The sequence below is a fragment of the Centroberyx gerrardi genome, chromosome 10 (genome assembly GCF_048128805.1).
Source record: "Centroberyx gerrardi isolate f3 chromosome 10, fCenGer3.hap1.cur.20231027, whole genome shotgun sequence".
Lineage (NCBI taxonomy): Eukaryota > Metazoa > Chordata > Actinopteri > Beryciformes > Berycidae > Centroberyx > Centroberyx gerrardi.
In genome coordinates, this window is record NC_136006.1 from 18,031,280 (window position 1) to 18,051,957 (window position 20,678).

A 20,678-nucleotide genomic window follows, 5' to 3' on the forward strand; every position below is an offset into this window, starting at 1 on the left:
GAAGCACATTGTGGGTTTTTGCAAAGGGGTGGGAGAGTAAAACTATTGATATTTAAATTATTGTGACATTTGATATATGCAGTGCACAACAGAGAGAGCAGGAAAAGAACCCAGGAGACAGAGGAACTTCTAACTGCCTTAACTTCATTGTCATGGGATAGTCATCTTTCTCTACTTTCAACTGACTCACTACATTGCATTTAATAGTCTGGAAAACATTATTTTGACTGGATAGTACCTTTAAACTCTAAAAAATAAGTTAAGCTCTTACATCTTGAGCAAGAATGGAAAATAAGGGGGACTTTTAGGGTACACATGTGCAACACACACACACACACACACACACACACACATGCACACACACACGCACACACACACACACACACACAGTAATTCTAGATACGCAAACCAACACACACACACAAACTCGCAGCTAATTATTTTTTTACACATTATCTGTCTTATTTAGAGAAAACATTTTCTTCCTGTACGAGAGACCCATAAACAAACACAAAGGATGAATATTAGAAAGAGAATATGATTGTGTTATTCCATAGTCAGCCAGTGCAACAGAAACCAATAACTGGAACACAGTGTAAAAAAGCGTAGTGAGAGAAACTCAGCAGTGAGGAAGCCGACCTTCCCACTCAACAAAGGCTGTGGCATTGTCCCCTTTTCTGCCCAAGGGATTGTTTTAGTCCCTTTGTTTGTCGGCCTGTTTGTTTATCTATTTGTTTGTTTTGATTGATTTGTGTGTCTTTCGTCTCAAAGCGTCCCACATTTTCCATTTGCTAGAAAGCGTTGAAGAATGTCCGCAGGCACACAGCTCCCAGCCGTTCCCACAACTGTGGCTGTATTTTTCCACATGGGTTGCCATGGTGAGGGAATCCCCCCACCACCCCCTCCCCCCTCCACCTCCTCCTGGCAGCTCTATCACTCCTCGTTGGCAGGGCTCTCCTCCAGAGGCGTGATGGCGGGGAGGCCCAGTCCTGTTGCATTGTGGGATGCAGTGAGGCTGGCGACAGTGTGTAGGAGGACGAGGACCAGCAGGCAGAGTTTGAGCCGGCTGTTACACAGTCTGCAGGCTGCCGAGGAGCTGAGGGAGGTACGGTGCTGGCATGGCGGGTGAGTTCTTTTCAGGGTCCCCCGGGAACGGTTGTCCACTTTCAAGTCCCACCGCACGTCGCAGCACTCTGCGTCCGGGTCCACGCCTGACGGATAGTCCTCCAGCAGCCCTGGGGGTGGGGGGGGGGGGACAACATTTAGAGACACACACACACACCTGCCCCTATCTAACTCACACATCATCTTAAAGGTGCTACGTGCTGCATTTTGTGTTTCTCTAAAAAAGACTACATTTAAACCCTGCTTGCTGACTTGCCCACCCCACCCCTCCCTAGCATCAGTGTTTTGAAGAGCAAGAGGAAAGATACAACAACAGCAGATATGAATTCCGACAAGCTACGTTGAAACTATTCAGTTAGAATAGCGGAACCGGAATAAAGTTGGTTATTACTTCCAAAGTGAAAACAGCTCCTGTTTTGTGCCATGAAGCAATACAGCAGATTTCTCACAAAATCTGACCCGATGACACACAATGTAAAATGCAGTAGAAGCTGCCAATCTTCTCGCCGGTGGTCTTGTTTGTTTACGGTAATTATAGTCTACTAATGTCACAAAATGACTGCGGTAATGATTTATTGAAGATAAATGTTGCACCTTTGACATTTGTATAGCTGGGGATATTCTGCCCAGCACCCAAACTGAATTGATTCAATCTTGCCTTTGCACCCATTAAAACATACTACTGTAGTGTTCTTGTCATGTGTACATTGCAGCAGAAACAGGCCCACAACACATTCTGTGTCACTTTTGACCCTCAGCTCTACGAACCTGTAAACACAGGAAGCCCGTATCACACAGATATGCTCAGGAGAGCCACACAAGTGTTGCGTATCAGTAGTGCGAGCATAACGGGCTGAAAACACAAACAGCAGAATAACACTCTGCACTGACATCAGAAGCAAAGCTGGCTTTGTCAGGGACTGTGTGCATGCTAATGTGAAGAGTGAACTTTGAAGATGGCTAAGTCTGCGCCCACTCAGCACAGTTTGACTGTAAAGAGCTTAAGTCTGACAAGAGGAACCATGTAATTACTGCAATAATCTGACAAGGTTTGCATTCACAACACCCATCTATACCATTGACAAAATGCACACATGCACACAGACACACACACACACACACACACACATATGCACACACACATACACACCGCAGCGACAAACACAAAATGAAAAGCTGCAGCTGCTGTCATCACCCTCACTTACTCATTCACCCAAATACTTCATTCTCTTACAATATTTACTCTCTTCACTCATCATTCTCTCCATGTTTCTCTTGCTCTCTTTCTTTCTCTGTTTCTCTCTCTTTCTGTTTTGCTCCATCAGTCAGCTTGTGTTTACAGAGCAGACTGAAGCTGAGAGCTGCATCTTTTTTTCACATTCAGAACAGATTTCCACTCATATCCATGGTAAGCCTACTACATATAAAGAAAAAAAAAAACAGTTTGGTGTTAGTTGTTATGGCTGTACTGGACACCTGCGTCACAACTGTCATCTCAATGCCGTGGCAAAAGCAGCTCAGTCCAATACTCTTTTTAATTACATACATCAGTTCAAATAATCAATATTATAAAGTGACCAAAAACTGAACCCAAACAGTCTTTCCGTTTCTTCAGCCATTCACTCATCCTGAATGCAATCTGTCAACATGACCACCAGAGGGCAACATCAACATGTGATGTTGGTGTGTGTCTGTGTGCCTTTGTGTCTCTGTGTGTGTGTGTGTGTGTGTGTGTGGGGGGGGGGATAAGGAGGGTAAGAGCTACGTTCAGTAACACTGCAAGAAGGCCTGGAGAATGTTACATGCTACATATGTACTGTTGAACACACAGTGCACAAATATACACTGTCACACTGTTCCTTTAGGAAACGGCCTCTTGGTGTTGTGGATAATTTGCAACAACTTGGATCCCCATGTTAGTCTGGGTGGTGAGTACTTAGTGATTAGACAGAACATCCTGTAACCAAAGGTCACAAGTCTGATCGCATCCCATGCCACTGTGTGTCCATCAACAACTGTAGTAATAACCCCAACTGCTCACTGGCCAATGGTGGAGAATCCTGGATAAATAAAGGTAAATATCAAAATAGAAAAAATGCCCAAAGTGCAATTGTACCTGTGCATATAAAACTGGGGCTGCCTCCGTGGATGAGATCGTCGTTGTCGGGCAGGATGAAGGGGCACCGCTGCTGCACCTCCAGACAGTACTGACCACAGGGGATTCGCTTACTGCAGTGCATCTGGGTGGTCTGGAAGTACTGAGAACACAGCCAGGGCTTATACACCAACTAGGTGGGAGACAGAGAGATAAGGACGGGGCAGCGGGGTGGGGGGTGGGGGGGTGGGGGGTGGGGGGGGAAGATGGAGGAGGGCAGAGAGAGTGTATTGATGAGTTAGAGAAGGTTGCATTTGATGACGCGCACACATACACACACTCACATGATCCATGACCTCTACAGCTATCGATTCGCCAGGATTGATCGGACTTCCTGGTATCCACTGTCCAATGAATGTGGTTGCTGCTGGGAGGTCATCACTTTGTCAGAGTCAACAGATATTACCCAACCATCTCTTCAGAACAACTGAGCACCTCTGTGCCTGCATTTCACAAGCTAGTTGCTGCCGTGTTATCGGAAAGCTAACTTCTATATTTTGTTATGATCACATGGTGGAATTAATGGCTTGGTACTTTGGTCATCACCATGAATCAGTAAAATTTAGGGGTATGAGAGCAACTATGACTTGTTGCATAAGTCTTTTGGATGAGTAAGTCTGAGGGAAATCATAAAAAAAGATATTTTCTTTAAATTCTAAATGAGAATGATTTTACCTAAAATTTAAAAATTAAATATTAACTGGGGCTACACTGAAGCTGATGTTTGTATTTTGATTTCTGCTTTTGTTTGTCCATTTTCTCAACACTACAAGTGTACAAGCGGGGACAAATTATTCACCTAGCACCTTATTTTGACCCTTTCTCATGCGATAAGGTGGCCGCCTCATTGTGTGGTGCTATCACCTGTCAGCTTGTGTGTTTCTTAAGTCTCAGAGTGGCTGTGGTAATTAGCCGGTGGTTTCTGTGAATCACTCCAGGGAGTGTTAGACGAGTTAGCGCCTGCTGCGGGCTAACCGTCACGCCTAAACACAGCACCCAATCACAGATCATGTCACTCCTCCATGCAGATAGAATACTTATGTTGGGCTTGCATGCTTGTTTGTGTGTGTGTGTGTGTGTGTGTGTGTGTGTGTGTGTGTGTGTGTGGGCGTGTGTGCAAGAAAGAAAAAAAAGACAGAGCAAGAGATGTGTGTGTTGATGTGATATATTGAGGTCTACGTTTAAGGCATTAATGTGCAAATTCACAGTCTCTATTGAATGACACAAATATGAGACAAATGAAATCCTTGAACACAGCAGGGAAGCTATCAGAGTGAATCTATTACCGCAGTTATATTTGATGCCTACATACAGCTTTTTTCATATCAGAATGCATTTAGTGACAGGTGGCAATGCAGAAATATTGGATTTTGCTCGTACTGCCACCTGATCTCCCTGGTCAATTTTGGATGTGGTCAGTTCACAGTTTACAAGGGAATTTCGGGTGGGAGAGCACACAGCACAATATATGATGAATATCAATATAACAGGTTTGAATAAAAAAACAAAAAAACAACTCATCAGCAATGTAAGGAGACAAATAAAATAAAGTGCTTTGGGGGTGGGAGAGCACACAGGCTTGAATTGAATTCTGAATTGAATTCTGCACTAGCTGGATACAATCCAGCCACAATGTGCACAATAAGCAATGTAAAGAGATCGAAAGGAGGACTAGGACAAATAATGCAGGCACAAAATGAATAAATAAACCCCAAGAGAGACATTTTCAGGCCAAGTTTGGATCTTCTTACAGAAGAATTTGGGATAACAGCTGTCAAAAATTCTGACAACTAATGACAAGGTGATGATGAGATCAGAAATGGCTAATGTTACCTTCACCAAATATTTGTTCATGGGCTTATTCCTGAAAACCTATCATTCCCCACTTCAGTTGCTGACATTTGTCCTGCATTTCTGTATCAACCCCTGTTTTCTTTTTTTCCTTGACAAGGCATCAGTAAGATATGTTTATGTTTTGTTTTGCAAAATAATCTGTCTGTAAGCAGGTACCTTAATTCAAATTAGGAAATAATGAATGCATGAAAACAACATTAGTCTCTTTCATAGAGAAGTTGTTCTTTGATGCAAGTTTGCATCATTGAGCATTGAGTGGCAGTATATGTTAGGTTAAAATGTTGTTCAAGCTATCTGGATGATTCACACACACACACACACACACACACACACACACACACACACACACACACTCACATTGCCCTTCTCTCTAATCTGCTATCACTGTGTGAATGTCACAGTAGCTAAATGTGGTCACATGACCACCCTGATGGCACATCCTTTAGACATACTGTAAGGCTAATTTATTATCAACACACCGTGAGCATATGTGAGTGTGCATGTGAATATGAACGTCTAAGTATGTATGAGAGTGTTGGCATGGTTGTCTTTTGCATTTTACTTGTGCAACACATTTTCCATTTCATATCCGCCCGTTCTGGTGCTTGGGTGACTGCTCATCCATAGCTGTCAGAGTGGAGAGATAGAGACAAACTGGGCAAAATGCTGGCTTTTCTCTCGTTCAGCAATGTTTCATATTACACGGACAATGTCAGTGGCGGTGAGTGTCTGTTTAGGTATTTATCATCCATTTCTCCTACTCAGCAGAAGCTCATATTACAATGTCAAAGTCAAAGCCTATCTGGCCTGTTCCCCCGAGGCTTATACATGGATCAAGAATCTGGCTGGATAATCAATAACATCACAACTAAAGAGATTATCTTTAAACACCACCTAAAGGCCAGCTAAACCCCCTAGCTTTGATTTAGGCCTAGAAAGGGCCTCTGACACGGCAACCATTTTGCCTGTCATCTTGCCAGTCTTGTCTCCTAAAACACTATCAGTTTCACATCTCCTAAGGTAATAGTTGTAGGTCTGTGCTTAGCAATGCTGATGCACATAGAAGTAGAACTAGGTAAGAGCTAGGCCTCACCTCGACCACGAGACTCGAAAGCAGAAGGACAAGCGGACGTCTGAACCTGCCAATCAGCAGAACATCTATCTGGAGAGTGAGAGATGCGGTGTAGAAACCTGCCGCGCTGCTTGGCGCTCTGCCGTGTAGTCGTGTCCTCTTGCTCTTTGTCCTAGTTAGTGAAGCCCACTGCTGCTGTGTGAGAGATCTCAACCCCCTCAACCATCCGTCTACTGTACGCCCCTGACTAGCGATTTATCATCCTGCTGTCAAGCCTCGGAGACGGAGAAAGAGAGAGAGAGAAAGAGAAAGAGGAGTGACATGGCAGAGATAGCGGTAGGATGGACTCTTTCTCTCTTTTATATAACTTTTCCTATTTGGTGTGTTCTCTCAACACCCTTGGGAAAAGAGTAAAATACTGCCTCCTCTTCAATCACCAACTCAGTGAGTTTGAGGTCAGCCAGCTGGCTCTCTCTCTTTTTATTCCCCTTTTTCTATCGCCTTTCACTTCCTTTTACATCTCCCATTCGCTTTTGCTGCCCTAACTCAGCCCTTCTTTCTCTATCATCTCTCCCATCCCTACTCTCTTATCCACCGTTGTTTGCCTGCCTGTGGTTGGTGATCGGCAGAGTTAGCTCAGCTGTCTTCCCGGATTGCATTATTCCATTACGATTAGGCTAATAAGGTTGTAATTGATGGAAGGCCTTTCCCTGCCCTGTGGTATTGGTTTTAAGTGGCCCCGGATGGCCCTGCCTTGTCAGTGCCTCGTCTTTAATGTTTTATCTGGTCTTGTGGTTGTGGCTAAACTGCTGACAGAGGCTGAGGGAGCTGGTAGCAACACACCAGATTACCGTAGCCTTCAACTCACTCCACCTCAACATTAGTTGCAGTACAGTACAGCAGCACACGCACAGACACATGCACACACACATGCACGGTCAGACAAGCCGCCTTGTTGATTACAACTGTAACACAGCTATTTACTGCTCCGCTGCATTTAGGCTATCCTCTTTTCTTTTATCCTCTTTTCTGCTCTGTTTATTCAAATGATCCCGAGCTTTAATAATGGACCGGAACAAGTCTACAGCACAATAGTCTGATATTACCATACCTCCAAGTTTTGTGAGACTGGGGCACGAGAGCAACAACAGAGGGAAAAGATGGACACTGAATTCTATAAGAGAGCAATACTGCAATGCATACTGTCCACAGAAGAAAACACTACATGTTGTCCACAGAAGAAAACAGTACTGCGCAGCATACTGTCCACAGAAGTACAAATTACCATGCTGAATGCCCTCCACAGTGTATGATGAGATGAGCAGCCCATTGAAGCAGTGATATTGAGTCAGTCTGAGAGGTCAGGGGTCAAATCAAGGGTACTCTTCAGCAAGAGCCAGCATGTAAGCCACCACCTCATTTCCTACAATACTCTGAGCAACAGCAGCAATGCTCCCTTGGGAGTTCCACTACAAGCCTGGGGTGAAGGGTCGCATAGCAATATACACACACACACACACACACACACACACAATAAACATATTCAGAAAAACGAGGGGAGCGTCCACATTCACATACGCAAACAAACAAGTGTGCATGACCAAACACATCCCAAAAGTCAATGAATGTAATCAAGCATGAGCTCAAACACAAAGCAAAGACAAAGCACAGGTCTCTGCGAGGAAAATTGTATTCAGTGTGTAAACAGTCGATTTGCATAGATAATGGATCCAATAGCACTGCGGTAATACCACACCAACTTAATTCCAGGAAATGTAATTGGCTGTGCTGTACATATGTGCATATCCTCGTGTATACAGTGAATGAATGCATGCATATATTGAGTAGCCGGAGGCGCCAGCAACTGGCAAGCATACAAATTGTGTCAACAGCAGTTATATACAGAAAATGTAACGTAACTAATGATCTTAAGGACAAGACAGACATGAAATGAACAGGCAGATTTAGCCAAGCTGGTTAGCAGAGCCAATGAGAATATAATGGGAAAACAAAAGTCTAGCAAGGCTGCAGGCAGACTGTAGTCAAAACAAAAAACATTGATTGAAATGGAAGTGAAGCAGAAAGCACTCACGAAACTCCCTGAGTGGCACCTATTCAATTACATTCATGTTACATTTGAATGACTATGACGACACATAAGGCCTATTTTCTCAATTATGAATAGGAGAGAGACCCACCTGCTGCTTGTGGCTGACACACACATGCGCACACACAAACATGCGCAAAGACACACACACACACACACACACACACACACCACAACTAATAGCTAAACACCGTCTCATATCTTTTAATAAGAGCTGCTCATTTGGCAAACTAAAACCATGCTAATGTTATTACCACACAGCAAGGGTAGGCTACATCATACTGAGTGGGGTTATTAAAAGGAAACGCACACACACAAAGAGAGAGGAAGAGAGAGAGAGAGAGAGAGAGAGACAGACAGATAGACAGACAGAGATAGAGGGAGAGAGGGAGGGAGATGTGTATAAAAATAGTATAACCTCAGTCCATGGACACAAAGTTCACCAGACTGCTATGCTGCGATGTTTGACAGGCCGTGCTTCAATGTAGTGTGTGTTTCTTGGATAAGGCGGAAGGAAAACAACAGCATGTAATGTGATGGGGGTGCTGAATGGCGAATGCATAGCAGCGGAGCAGGGTAACATGAAAAATGAATGACAGAAAGATATGGTCATGGCAGTGTGTGAATTAATAATGAATGAGTGAATTTCATCCATGCAGTAGGTGCAGAGAGTGTGTCAGGTGCTGCTCTCTCTGCCCTCCCAGCCTCAGAGCCGCTCCATCTTGGTCCGTCCTGTCAGGATCACTGTCAGTCCTCCTGGACCACTCAATAAAGCTATCACACACACACAAATGCATACACGTGAACAAACACACACACACACACACTCACACATGCATGCTGTTGTACAGTAGCATGGCCAGTTTACTGCTCAGCTGTACCGCTCGCTCACTGTACCACAGGGATCAATAGGCCTTGCCTCCAGACTGACAAGATAAGAGAAAAAAATATAACTCCTCTTTGAGAATACAGAGAGACAGAGACAGACAGGGAGAGAGGGAAAACTGAGGAATTATGGAGAGGATAGAGATGGATGAAGAAGCGAGAGGACATTTTCTGCTGTGAGCACATCCATATGCACAAAACATTTGCCCTAAAACTCATTTTGTTTGATTAATCAAGGTTATCTGGATGTAATTCATCGGTACTGTCATGCTGACACTTACACTGATAATTAATTTGACAAAGATAATTATCAGCAAGATGGGCCTACTGTGAGTGAGAGTGATGAATCAATATCCACCGCAGTCATACAGCCTGCTGTTACTGTAGCTCCATGGCCTCTGATAAACTGTGCTACCACCTCAAAGGGCAACAATTAGAAAACTATCAGCTGAGCCTTTGGCCTGGCATACTCTGTGTATTTGTGTGTGTGTGTGTGTGTGTGTGTGTGTGTGTGCATGCGTCTATGTGTGTTTCTGCACGCATGCGAGTGTGTATGCATACTCATGCCTCCATGCGTGTGCACCTGCGGCTCAGTTGTCATCTCTCTGTCCTCTATCTTATCCTATTCCTGCATCCTCGGCCTTGCAAACCTGTTCAATAATGTAACTAAATCCTACAGCGACGACCAGCTGTTCCTCATTTTTTTTGCCATAACCACATAGAAATAATAACATTGCAAAATCCCTTTTCTCTGCTCTCCTCTGCTATCTTTCCTGCCTCTATCCATGGCACCCCCCCCACCCCCCACTTGTCTCCCTCTGCAGTGTGTACTGCAGCAGTTGGATGAAAAATGGCCTGGAAGGGGGGCTGGCGCAAGGTTGCCAGCAGAGACATAACAGATATACACACTCACCTTCAGACACACACCGTGCTCCCTTTCCAGCTCTGCCTTGCTATCTCTCTAGCTTGCTCTCTTTCTGTCTCTTTTACACGTAAACACAAGCACACGCACATGCACACACACACACACACACACACACACACACACACACACACAGGCAAGCAAATGCAGACAGAGAGAGACTGAGAGTGAGAATGAGAGAGAGAGACAGACAGAGACAGCAATGTCAGCAGCTTTACAGTATGACCTACAGTTGTCTATAGCTTGTTATCGGTGGGATTTCCTCCCATGGGTGGCTCGGACGCAGCCAGGCCAGCTGACATCCAGCTCTGTCAGGCCCTGTGGAGCCTCTTACAGGGGCGATCATTACAAATTGAGCCCATGGGCCAACTGGGCCCACTGGATTCTCTGTTGTATTCCCTATTGTTTGAAAGAGGCATCAATCCAGTACAGTACAATACAGTGTAAGTGTAAGAACAATGTAAGTGTATGTGTGTGTGTGTGTGTGTGTGTGTTTGTGTATGGGTCTGCATGCATCTGTGTGGCTGTTTGAGTTCAGCATCTGCGATTTCCAGGTAGAAAATCCACAACTCTACAGTAATCAAAGATACACATATTCTGTTTCTGTAGTATTCACAAATAACAAACACTCCTGCCCACACAGGCAGGTAACATGCATACACAAACACACACACACACACACACACACACACACACACACACACACACACACACCTACACACACATACACACATACACACACCCCTCACATGCCTGGCTATTCACAGCTTCATAAAGTGAAAATCATTCCATCCATGTTTATCTGGCACAGGCACAACAGCAACAAATAAAGTCAGAGAGAAGGGAGGGAGCTGTCTTCAAAGGGTGTCACTGAAGTTTATCACTGCATTTGGACGGGGGAGGGGAATCAAAGATGGCTCTCTTCAAAGCAACAGAGTTGAGGAAAAGCCACATATATTAATTAAAAGCTCATGTAAAGGTAATATCCATGGAAAAAAAAACTAGGAAGAAGGTAAAGGAAACGCAAAGGAAGGTGTGAACCCAATCTCCAGAATCCACATAGTTAAGTGAAATGGCAAAGCCTAAAGCAGACATTCATATGTAATAGGAGAGAGGTCAGACAGACAAATGCAGGCGGATGTCTAAATATGCACATATTCTTGCTGCCAAAGATGCTCAGAATAGAATACAACTCACATGGGGACAACAAAGCTACGAAGAGAGGGAATGAGACTTAGATAGAGACAAAGACAGAAGTAGAAAGCAAAAGAAGGCACTCAAAAGGAGAAAGAGGAAAAGCATACAACATGAAACAGAGAAAGAAAAGGGAAAGGGTGTGAGGAGACAGGGTGAAGAGACCAAATGAGGCTGGAAAGACAACTAAGGTTTTCTTTACCTTTTTTATGTGCAGGATGTGAAAACAAACATGCTCATGAAGACAAGCGTGAGAACTGAAAGGTTAAAGCAGATGTCCAAACAATTTAGGGAGTATCTTGATGCTTGATCTTGATAGCAAACAGTAGATGAGAATTAGAAACCTAAAGCCCTGACTCCACCTAAACTGCATGTTCTATAGGCAGTTCCAGGAAAGTGCACACACACAGGCATACACAGTCACACACACGCACGCACGCACGCACAGACACACACAGTCTCTTGCTCAGCAGCAGGAAATCAGTGCTAGCCACTGTTTAATTATCAGATGAATAGCTACCAGAGCTGAGGAGTTATTAATAATGGAGGTCCTGTCTGGACTGGTCCAGGCTCCGTTAGCTCTGATTCAAGAACTGGCTGCTAACCCACACCACACACACCCACTGTTCTGAGGCCAGATGTTTAAACAACACATACGCACAAAAAGTATGCATACACCACTTTCTACACAAAAATCTGAATTCATAAAAAAGCGTGTGCCGTGACAACCATGCGCACACGGACTTCTATGAGTCAGCTGAGCTGAGTGTGATATAACAAAGTGGCAAAGAGAAGGATAACGTCAAAGAGAATTTTGACAACATTTTATTTGGAGCTCTAATCTTTTCAGTACACCATGCTAAACTAGTAGCCTATTACATTTAAATAGAGTTTCATGACAATAACACTTATAGGTGTATGAGTGTGATTAGAATTCTTTTTTTCTAGAGGCCCAATTTTATTCTAACAACAGTAAACTACATATTGTCACCAAGTCATACAGTATTGTGGAATAAGAATAGCATGCTTCAGATGATAAGTTAGATCTACACATGCATTATCAATGAATAGGTTATTATGGTTCACAATATATAGCTGTGCGTAATGGCAGTGCATAATTATACAATGACTGCTTTGCCACTGTTAGATAATACTGTTTATATTGCCAATGCAAGATGAAGGTGAGAATGAGACCTGATTTTCCAGCCCATGATGACTGGCATTTATGTGAAAACCAGGTTAAATAGGGGTGTGTCAGTGGGGGGCATTAGGCTCATGCATGTGCACACAGTTTCACAATGACTGAGATTTATAAAACTGAAAAAGGCGTGAACACCATGATAGCAGGATTTTATAAATATGACAAAAAGACTGTATGCATGTTTCCAATTTTGTGCACACAGATTTTTAGTCTTGAATCTACACAGAGTTTTATACATCTGGCGTCCGGATGGGAAACATGCTGCAGCACAGGAGCAGGACAGCCTGCCTCGCTCCAGCAGTGGTCCATCAATATTCAATGGACTTGAAGTGAGGTTAAGGTTAGCAAGAAAGTTGGTTGTTGCCTTCCAGACTGAGGCTCTGACACTGTTCAGGGGAAGGGATATTCCACACTTGGTGATGAATCAGGGTGATGGTAAGTATATGGTTGTGTGTTTGCAGTTCGTGTCTGTGTGTCTGTGTGCCTCTGTGTGTCTGTGTGCCTCTATGTGTGTGTGTGTGTGTGTGTGTGTGTGTGTGTGTGTGTGTGTGAGTCTGATCAAAGGTAAAGTAGAGAGCTGTCATGACAAGACGCATGTCTGGGAAGCTGCTCCTCTAACCCAGATTTCACTACATCCTGAGAATGTTTCCAGCAAACACACATTCTGAGAAGAGTGTGTTAGAGTCGGGCTAGACATGAGAACAGCAGGGACGACGTTCTCTGAACTCATAATTTATGACAGGAAGAGTATGTTTTTACCTTTGGTATATTTGGAACAGCTCTGGTCAAACAAAACATGCTTTCCCAATAATGCTTCTGAAAAGATGATCTTTTAATGTTATTATCCAATAAAGAGGAAGCCAGCTCAAGGGCAATGCTCTATATTATGTTTGTGCATGTGTATATATGCACATGCACACGCACACACATGCACAAACAGTATGTGGGACATGTCACTGCGGTGATCTCTCCGTCTCTGGTTTTAATCCACTTCTCCTCTGCTGAGTCTGGTGCAGTTTGAGTCACCATGAAACCTGGAGCTTAAAAAGCATTGCTCTGATCAGCATAAGCGCTGCATTGCCACAGAGAGAGACAGAGAGAGAGGCCATGCTCCCTATGGGAATCCTGCAGCATTCCCAGAGGGACAGGGTCTCACTCCCCCCACATCCTTCCATGTCTCCCTCCGCTCTGCCTACCTTCCCATTCTCACCCTTTCTGGGTTCTCTCTGGCTACAATGTGTCATCCACTGAAAGATCACAGATCTCTTGTCTTTCACACATACATCTACATACAGATCAAAGTCTCTTACACATGTACACATAACCTACAATGCATTTCCGCTCCTAACAAAACCTTGTTGCCGTTACCGTTTTTTCACATCTACTCACCCTCTATCCTATTTCTTTCCACCTTTGCGTCTTTTCCCTGATTTCATCATTTTATCACACCTATGGACAGAGAAAGTGGGCCAGGATTGGCCAACGCTTGAAATGCAGGACAGAAATAGAAAGCAATGGCAGATTCTGATGGGGTCAGATCGTCTGGGCCAAGCCTGAGACATAGTCGCTTTGCTGCTCCCAATTAGACAAAAAACTACAGGCAGAAAGTCTCACACTGATATATTCAACCAGGCCACATTCTGCCTCTGTGCTTCTATCTGTCAGAGAAAGAAAGGAAGTGGGAGAGAAAGAGAGAAAGGGGGAGATGCAAACATTAGAAGAGGAGGAAGGAGAGACTGAAGATAAATTGGCCAGCCCCCCCCACCCCCCCACCCCCAATCTCTCTCTCTCCCTCTGCCTCTCTCAGGACTGCTGTGTGCGAGACTGCAGATAGATTCTGATGTTCTCATTTATGTCTTAATGATTGGGTTAGTATGCAGCTTGTGCTCTGCAATGCTGCGCTTAGACTGAAAGCAAGATCAGAGAGACGCACACGCATGCATGCATGCGCACACACACGTATACTGCAAGATCAAAGGATTAACACAGGGATCTAATGCATACAGAGGGACATACCCAGATGTATATTTCAGGGAAACCACACAGATGACACTAGACTCTGAAAAGCGCACTTGCTGTATGCATCTGGTTGGCAGTAAGTCACATATTAATTCTTCCTTCATCGCTGAGCATGCTGCAGTATTATAATATAGTAAAATATACCATAACTAAATGGAACTTCCTTATATACTACAAAGAAGGCCTTATAAACTTATAGAGAAGCCTGCACATACAGATATGCAAAGGGAGACAGAGAGAGAGAGAGAGAGAGAGAGAGAGAGAGACATGGTATTTGTAATGACACATGTCATATCATCATGGGTGGTTGATGCTTCAAATTCCAGGATGAGTATCCTTTTAGTAAACAGCAGTATCATTTGAATATTTCATTGAGGCCAATTACTAGCTTGTTTACTTATTAATCTGATTGCTGCTTGCCAGAATAAGCTCCAGCCCTGTATCAGGGAGAGAGTAAGAGTTTCTGCAAGTGGAGACGAGCAGAACAGAGCAGCCCCCACACTGCTGGTAGGCCTACTGCAGGGACAAGCATCAAGTTTACACTGAATTATAATGATAGCTAGGAGAATATTATCATGGCTGAGTAAAGCGTTCAAGCTCCCAGAGGAAATGCACCCATAATACATATCTCTGTGTGTATCCATGACCACCATCAGCTCATTATCAGCCTCAGTAACCAACAGTAGAGAAAGTCCAATGTGTTCTAATAAGAAAGCCCTCCATTAAAATAGCAGCATCCATGTACAAATGGCGAAGAGTTTAGAAATGCAAGAATGCATTGCGGCACATGCTTTACTTTTAGAGTGGAAGACAAATAATTAAATTATTCATTTGAATAACCAATTCTGCAGTAAACAAGGTAAGCACACTGGGAGATCTACTGTCCCTTACAACTGTGTCCTGTGCACAAGGGCAATAAAAAGTTACTAAGAACTGAATTAATTAAATATATGAAATACAAGCATTTAGTATGGCTATGTGATTTTACAAAACAAGAAGATTGAAGATTAGTCAGGATAAGACAAGATAGCAAGTGTTGATTAACTGTACCCCAACATCAGGTGAGAGAACAAAAACTGCAAACTCAGGCAGATACTTGGAGTTTTTCTGCTTATCTGCTAGAAAATAGACCTGAGCTGTGTGTGCACTAAAGTCCTGTAAATGTTTCTTAGGTGAATGCGGCCCATATGTTAAGGCCTAACAATGACAGGTCCATTAATCCAAGCTGTATATCCCATTACAGCAGGCTATGTAGGAACATGGTTGCATTCCATTCCCTGCTGACTTATTACAACCTGCTGACTTATTACAACCAAGGGGCCCACTCAAACCACCTACCCTGTCATTTCATATTATCGATCCAGAACAGAATATGTGTCGTACACTTGGATGTTAGGCTGAGAGAGGGAGAAACTGGGAGAGAGAGAATAGGAGAGGACGGCAGACAGAGAGGTGGGGTTGCCATTCATACCAAGGTATCTTCTTCCAAGGCGCCCTTCCTCACATCCAATATCTATTCCAACAGGCCAGTGATGAGAACATGGCTGTAATTCCATTGGGCTGGGATGATAAAATGGACCCTCTAATAGCGTCATCAGCTAGCAGAGAGCTAGCCTCAGGGCCCAGCTCACCACTGGTTAGGGGGGTTGATATATGAGAGGATGAGAGGAGGAGAGGAGAGGAGAGCAGCTTTAGGGCCAGGAGCAGTTGCCCATAATAGTAACACTGCAATACCTGCAATACCCATATTAGGTCTGATCACTGTGTTGTGTGTATAATGCAGGTGCACAGGCATAGGGTGGGGTGGAGTCATAGGTATGTTTGTGTGTGTGTGTGTGTGTGTGTGTGTGTGTGTTTGTGTGTGTGTGTGTGTGTGTGTGTGTGTGTGTGTGTGTGTGCATGCGTGTGTGAGCACACACCCCCGGGTCAGGCTCTCTTTATAATCCAGAGATTTTCCACTCTACTGCTTCTATTGTGAGGAGGAGAGAAAGCAGGAAGAGACTCTGGCTGCACTCTGCTCCACTTCCAAACACATGCTCCATATATCAGTAGCTAATACCATACTTCAGTCTCATCAAGTATATGTGTTCTCTACAGCACTAATCACTGTCACCCTCTCATAGAGGGCCTGCTTAATGAGGAACATTCTCACCAACTGTCTGCTGTGATGAAAATACAACACTCTTTTCTGTGCACTGCAATAATAGATAACCCATATCTTGGTTCAATAATTGATAGCCTATATCTCTCTGCTGTTCAAGGTCTGCTCAGCTGAACACTAGAGCTCAGGGCCCATACACATAAATCTTCTAAGAATAGGAGTTAGTGCCAAGCTACAGTAGGATCACTGGTCAGGTCACATGACCATATTCATTTCACAATGACATTAGAGGAAAACTGGCCACAGAGCAGCACTCCCATTTTTGCACATAGGCCTAGGATTGTAATCTGCGTGCTTAGCATCAATTGTCATCTGCAGAATGCAGAAATGCCTTCATTACACCACCTTTCATTACATATAAAAAGTAACCGCTGTACCATCTTCTAATTGTTTATTTAAGAACCCCATTAGCTGATGACAGAGCCACCTCTAGTCTTCCTGCGGTCCATTCAACCAGGAGAAAAAAGAAAACAAAGTAAAATACAACACCATCCTTCACATTATGTTGGAACACACTGCATTTTATAAATAAATTACGTTATAAATAAATGTTCTTCAGTCAGTGTCAGGTCAAGTGTCTGCAACATGTGAAATGATTTTTGAGCAACCCACTATCTTGCATACCTCCAATATAGAGCCCAGGTACAGCTTCTTGTTTCACAGTAGTCGCATATGATACTGGAGTTGATTGAGATGTTTTCATGTGTAAACTGTGGCTTGACAAATAATTGTTTCAAATAGAAAGGTTTGAAGCAGAGATATTGTAAACTATACTGCAGTATACACTCTATGACCTTCGCCACTGTCTATGTCTAATTCCACTCTCAGTTTAAGTTACACAGGATTTAAATTGAAAGGCAGGTAGCTTAACCCCAAATCTTTCCGGTGGGATTTAAACATGGTAATGCTTGTACTTTGCTTAATTGTAATGCCAAAACACTGTTGTACAGCTCAACTGAAATCTGAGATTCTACAGATTCTGTGCATAAATCTCTCTCTATGAATATGTATGAGAATAAAAGACTAACAGCTTTAAACGTATTGCTCTATATTGTATACCTCATGTGATGCTGCAAAGGACAGCTGAGGATGAGCAGACCAAGAGCAGGTGCACTACAAATATCTTGCCCGAAGGTAGAATACTTTTTCTACCTTTGAAGTAGGCAGTAGTCAAACGCTTTCTGTCCACAACTGCAATCCATGAGCGATTTTGCATATTGTGCTAGCATCACCAGGACAGGGAGAGATGCAGTGGCTTTTCACAGTGAAACTATCGCTGTGAGATCAGAGGCCTGTTCAGTCTGATTGTATGGCCTCTTTTTGTGTCTTTTGACCTCAATGAGTAACATAGTTCAAATATCCACAAGAAGAAACTAGAGTCCTTTTATTCAACTTATGTAACAAAACACAAAAAAAAGATATTTGAGTCAAAACTATGCGGAAATCTGCTTTTATGTGCCCTGGATTCAATTGAAGGAGTATGCTTCGGACACCATTGTAAAAAAAAATAATAATAATAATCTGTTGTCCCTGTATGATGATGTCAGAGGTCACTGGAGCTCTTTGAGGATGGCTGTGTCTGTGCATCTCATTTTCATTTTGACCTTTTCATTTTCATTGTGACCTCAGTAATACTGCTGCCCAGCAACTATACATCTAATCTACAACCCGATCTTCTCTGTGCTTTATCTATAACTCTATCATAGCTACACAGAAACATAGAGGTGTCAATCTCTGAGGTGAACCAAATGTCTATGTATCAAATTTTTTAGTTGTTGGTGGAATAGTGGTCCAATGCTATTAGCTAGCATAGGCTTATGTTCTAAGGCATTTAGCTTACTGTGCAAAAGCTTGACTTGCTGAAATTGTTAAATTAATGTTAGGGAAACTGTAGGTTTATGACTGAGTCTGGAAGATAAACTTCTCATCACAGGCTAGATGAATTATTTTCTATTTCTATTTCTCCATGCTTTATTTTACAACATGTACTAATAATTTCATTTATTTATAGAGGCTGTGAGAGTTTGTTTACTTATTTAGACCCTTCTGTTCCTTGTAGAACATTGTCTATGAATTGCGTCCATCCCCTTCTGTCAGTATTGCCTAACAGTGTGCTGTCTATGAGGCTATCAGTGTTCACTCTGCTGTTCAGCCTCTAAATAATCCCATTGAGATAAATCCTCTGTGGGCGATCCACTGTACATTTGGCACCTAACCTAAAATTATAAATCTCTCTTATTGCACTTATCTCCCAGTGTTGCACTCTCCCTCAGATGTTTTGTTTTTTCTTTTCTAACGGTTGTGTCTTTCCTGACCACAACCGTTACCCTGCTCTCTTTTTCTCCATTTCACTTCCTCTCTTTTTTCCTCACCATTTGCAGTCTCCCCCATGCTCTCCCATGTTTCCCTCCCCCCCGTCCCTCGTTCCCTCCCTCTAATCTGCCTCTCCATACAATCTCACAAATAAACTTGGGCATAAGTATGATAGATTCTTTGTGGCGGAGTAGTGTCTGAGCATGGGGCCACGGCTCGCTCAGCCACGACAATATGTTTTATGAAATTGAAAATTTGGAGCATAAATCTGCAGAGTCACAATCCCCAATGAGTCTGTTCTATTCCATTATGTAAATGAGGCTGTACGAGTCACTCCTGGGAATTTATGGAAGCGGGGCAGACGTTTATAAGGAGCGCACATACGCTGCCTCCTCCACTGGACTGGCTGCAGAGGCCGGAGCTGCAGCTAATAGCAGGGTCACCGTGACATTATGTTGGGCACAAAGCAGCAGCTTGTGAAAATGTGAAACAATTGGCTGTTGCATGCTTCTTTCATGCGTGCGAACATGTGTGGCCTGTGCACCCATAGACACACATGAGCACACACACACATACAGTCTTGATGCATGCTATCTCCATATGTGACTACATGATTTAATTACAAATACACACTCAGAATGGCGTGCACACACTTAAACACACACAAAGAGTGTGTTGACCTTCCTCAGGTCAGCGTGTGGCAGCTGTAATGATCCTACCAGGTGTTGCCCCTGGAGACGTGACTGACGACAGCCAATCATGTGTGACACACACTCAGGCACTCTACACCACTAGCCAGAGAGCCTCTAAACCTCCCTACACACACACACACACACACATAGACTCCCTTTCTCTCCTTCTCCCGGTGTCTCTACACTCCACTTGGGAGCTCCTATTCCCAGCATTTGCATTTAAATTGAAAAACAGAATAAGTAATTCCTTAATTCCCTGTGAGTATCCACGGACTGTGTGTATCCCGCACAACCCCACTCGACACAGTCCTCCCACACACATCTACAAGAAGAGAACAGTCTTTTCCTGGAAATCACTGTGTGCTTGCCACCTCCTCCTCCTCCTCCTCCTCCTCCTCCACATACAATGCACATACAAGGGAGTGCACACACACACACACACACACACACACACACACACACACTCATACACACACAGAGCCATTTCTTTGCCAGGAGCGGACGTGTGAGGATTCGCGTTGTCATGAGGGGAACACAATGACTGCTGCACTGCTGAGCTCTTTGCTTGCTTAGTGATGAGTCCATTATGTGGGCAGCAGCTTTGGTCAGGAGACCCTTTGTCTTCTGTACTCCAACAGCTGAGGAAGCGATGCTTAGGAGGACACAAAGAACTGACGCAAAACACAGCAAGTCCTTCTCTAATGTATGAAAATAACATTTTACATGGAGTCAATCCACAAAGTCATTACCTCACAGGCCCAGGAAGCGGACATTGCTATGATACTAGCTTTGACAGTGATGCGACTCTTATGGAAGTATCGTTCCTGTCAAAGCTCAGCTTAGCTGTGTTTCATAAACATGGGCTAAGTGTAGCACCACACTAACAATTTTTTCCCATGGAGGTTTTTCCTGGAAGGAGCCTTTTTAGCCCAGGAGTAAGCTTAATGCATGTTTGTGAAACTGATCCAAAAGGACACC

The 20,678-nt window shown here is 43.6% G+C and overlaps 1 protein-coding gene across 1 annotated transcript in view; it reads right to left on the reverse strand.

Annotated features, from left to right (window-relative positions):
• Window positions 1–933: 933 nt before the first annotated feature.
• nalf1b (NALCN channel auxiliary factor 1b) overlaps window positions 934–20,678 on the reverse strand; it is a 63,047-nt gene continuing 43,302 nt past the window's right edge. Inside the window, exons 2-3 of the mRNA XM_071905265.1 lie at window positions 3,242–3,413; window positions 934–1,235 (exon numbers count right to left, since the gene is read on the reverse strand). Coding sequence (XP_071761366.1) covers window positions 934–1,235; window positions 3,242–3,413 — 474 coding nt within the window. The remainder of the gene's footprint in view (window positions 1,236–3,241; window positions 3,414–20,678) is intronic.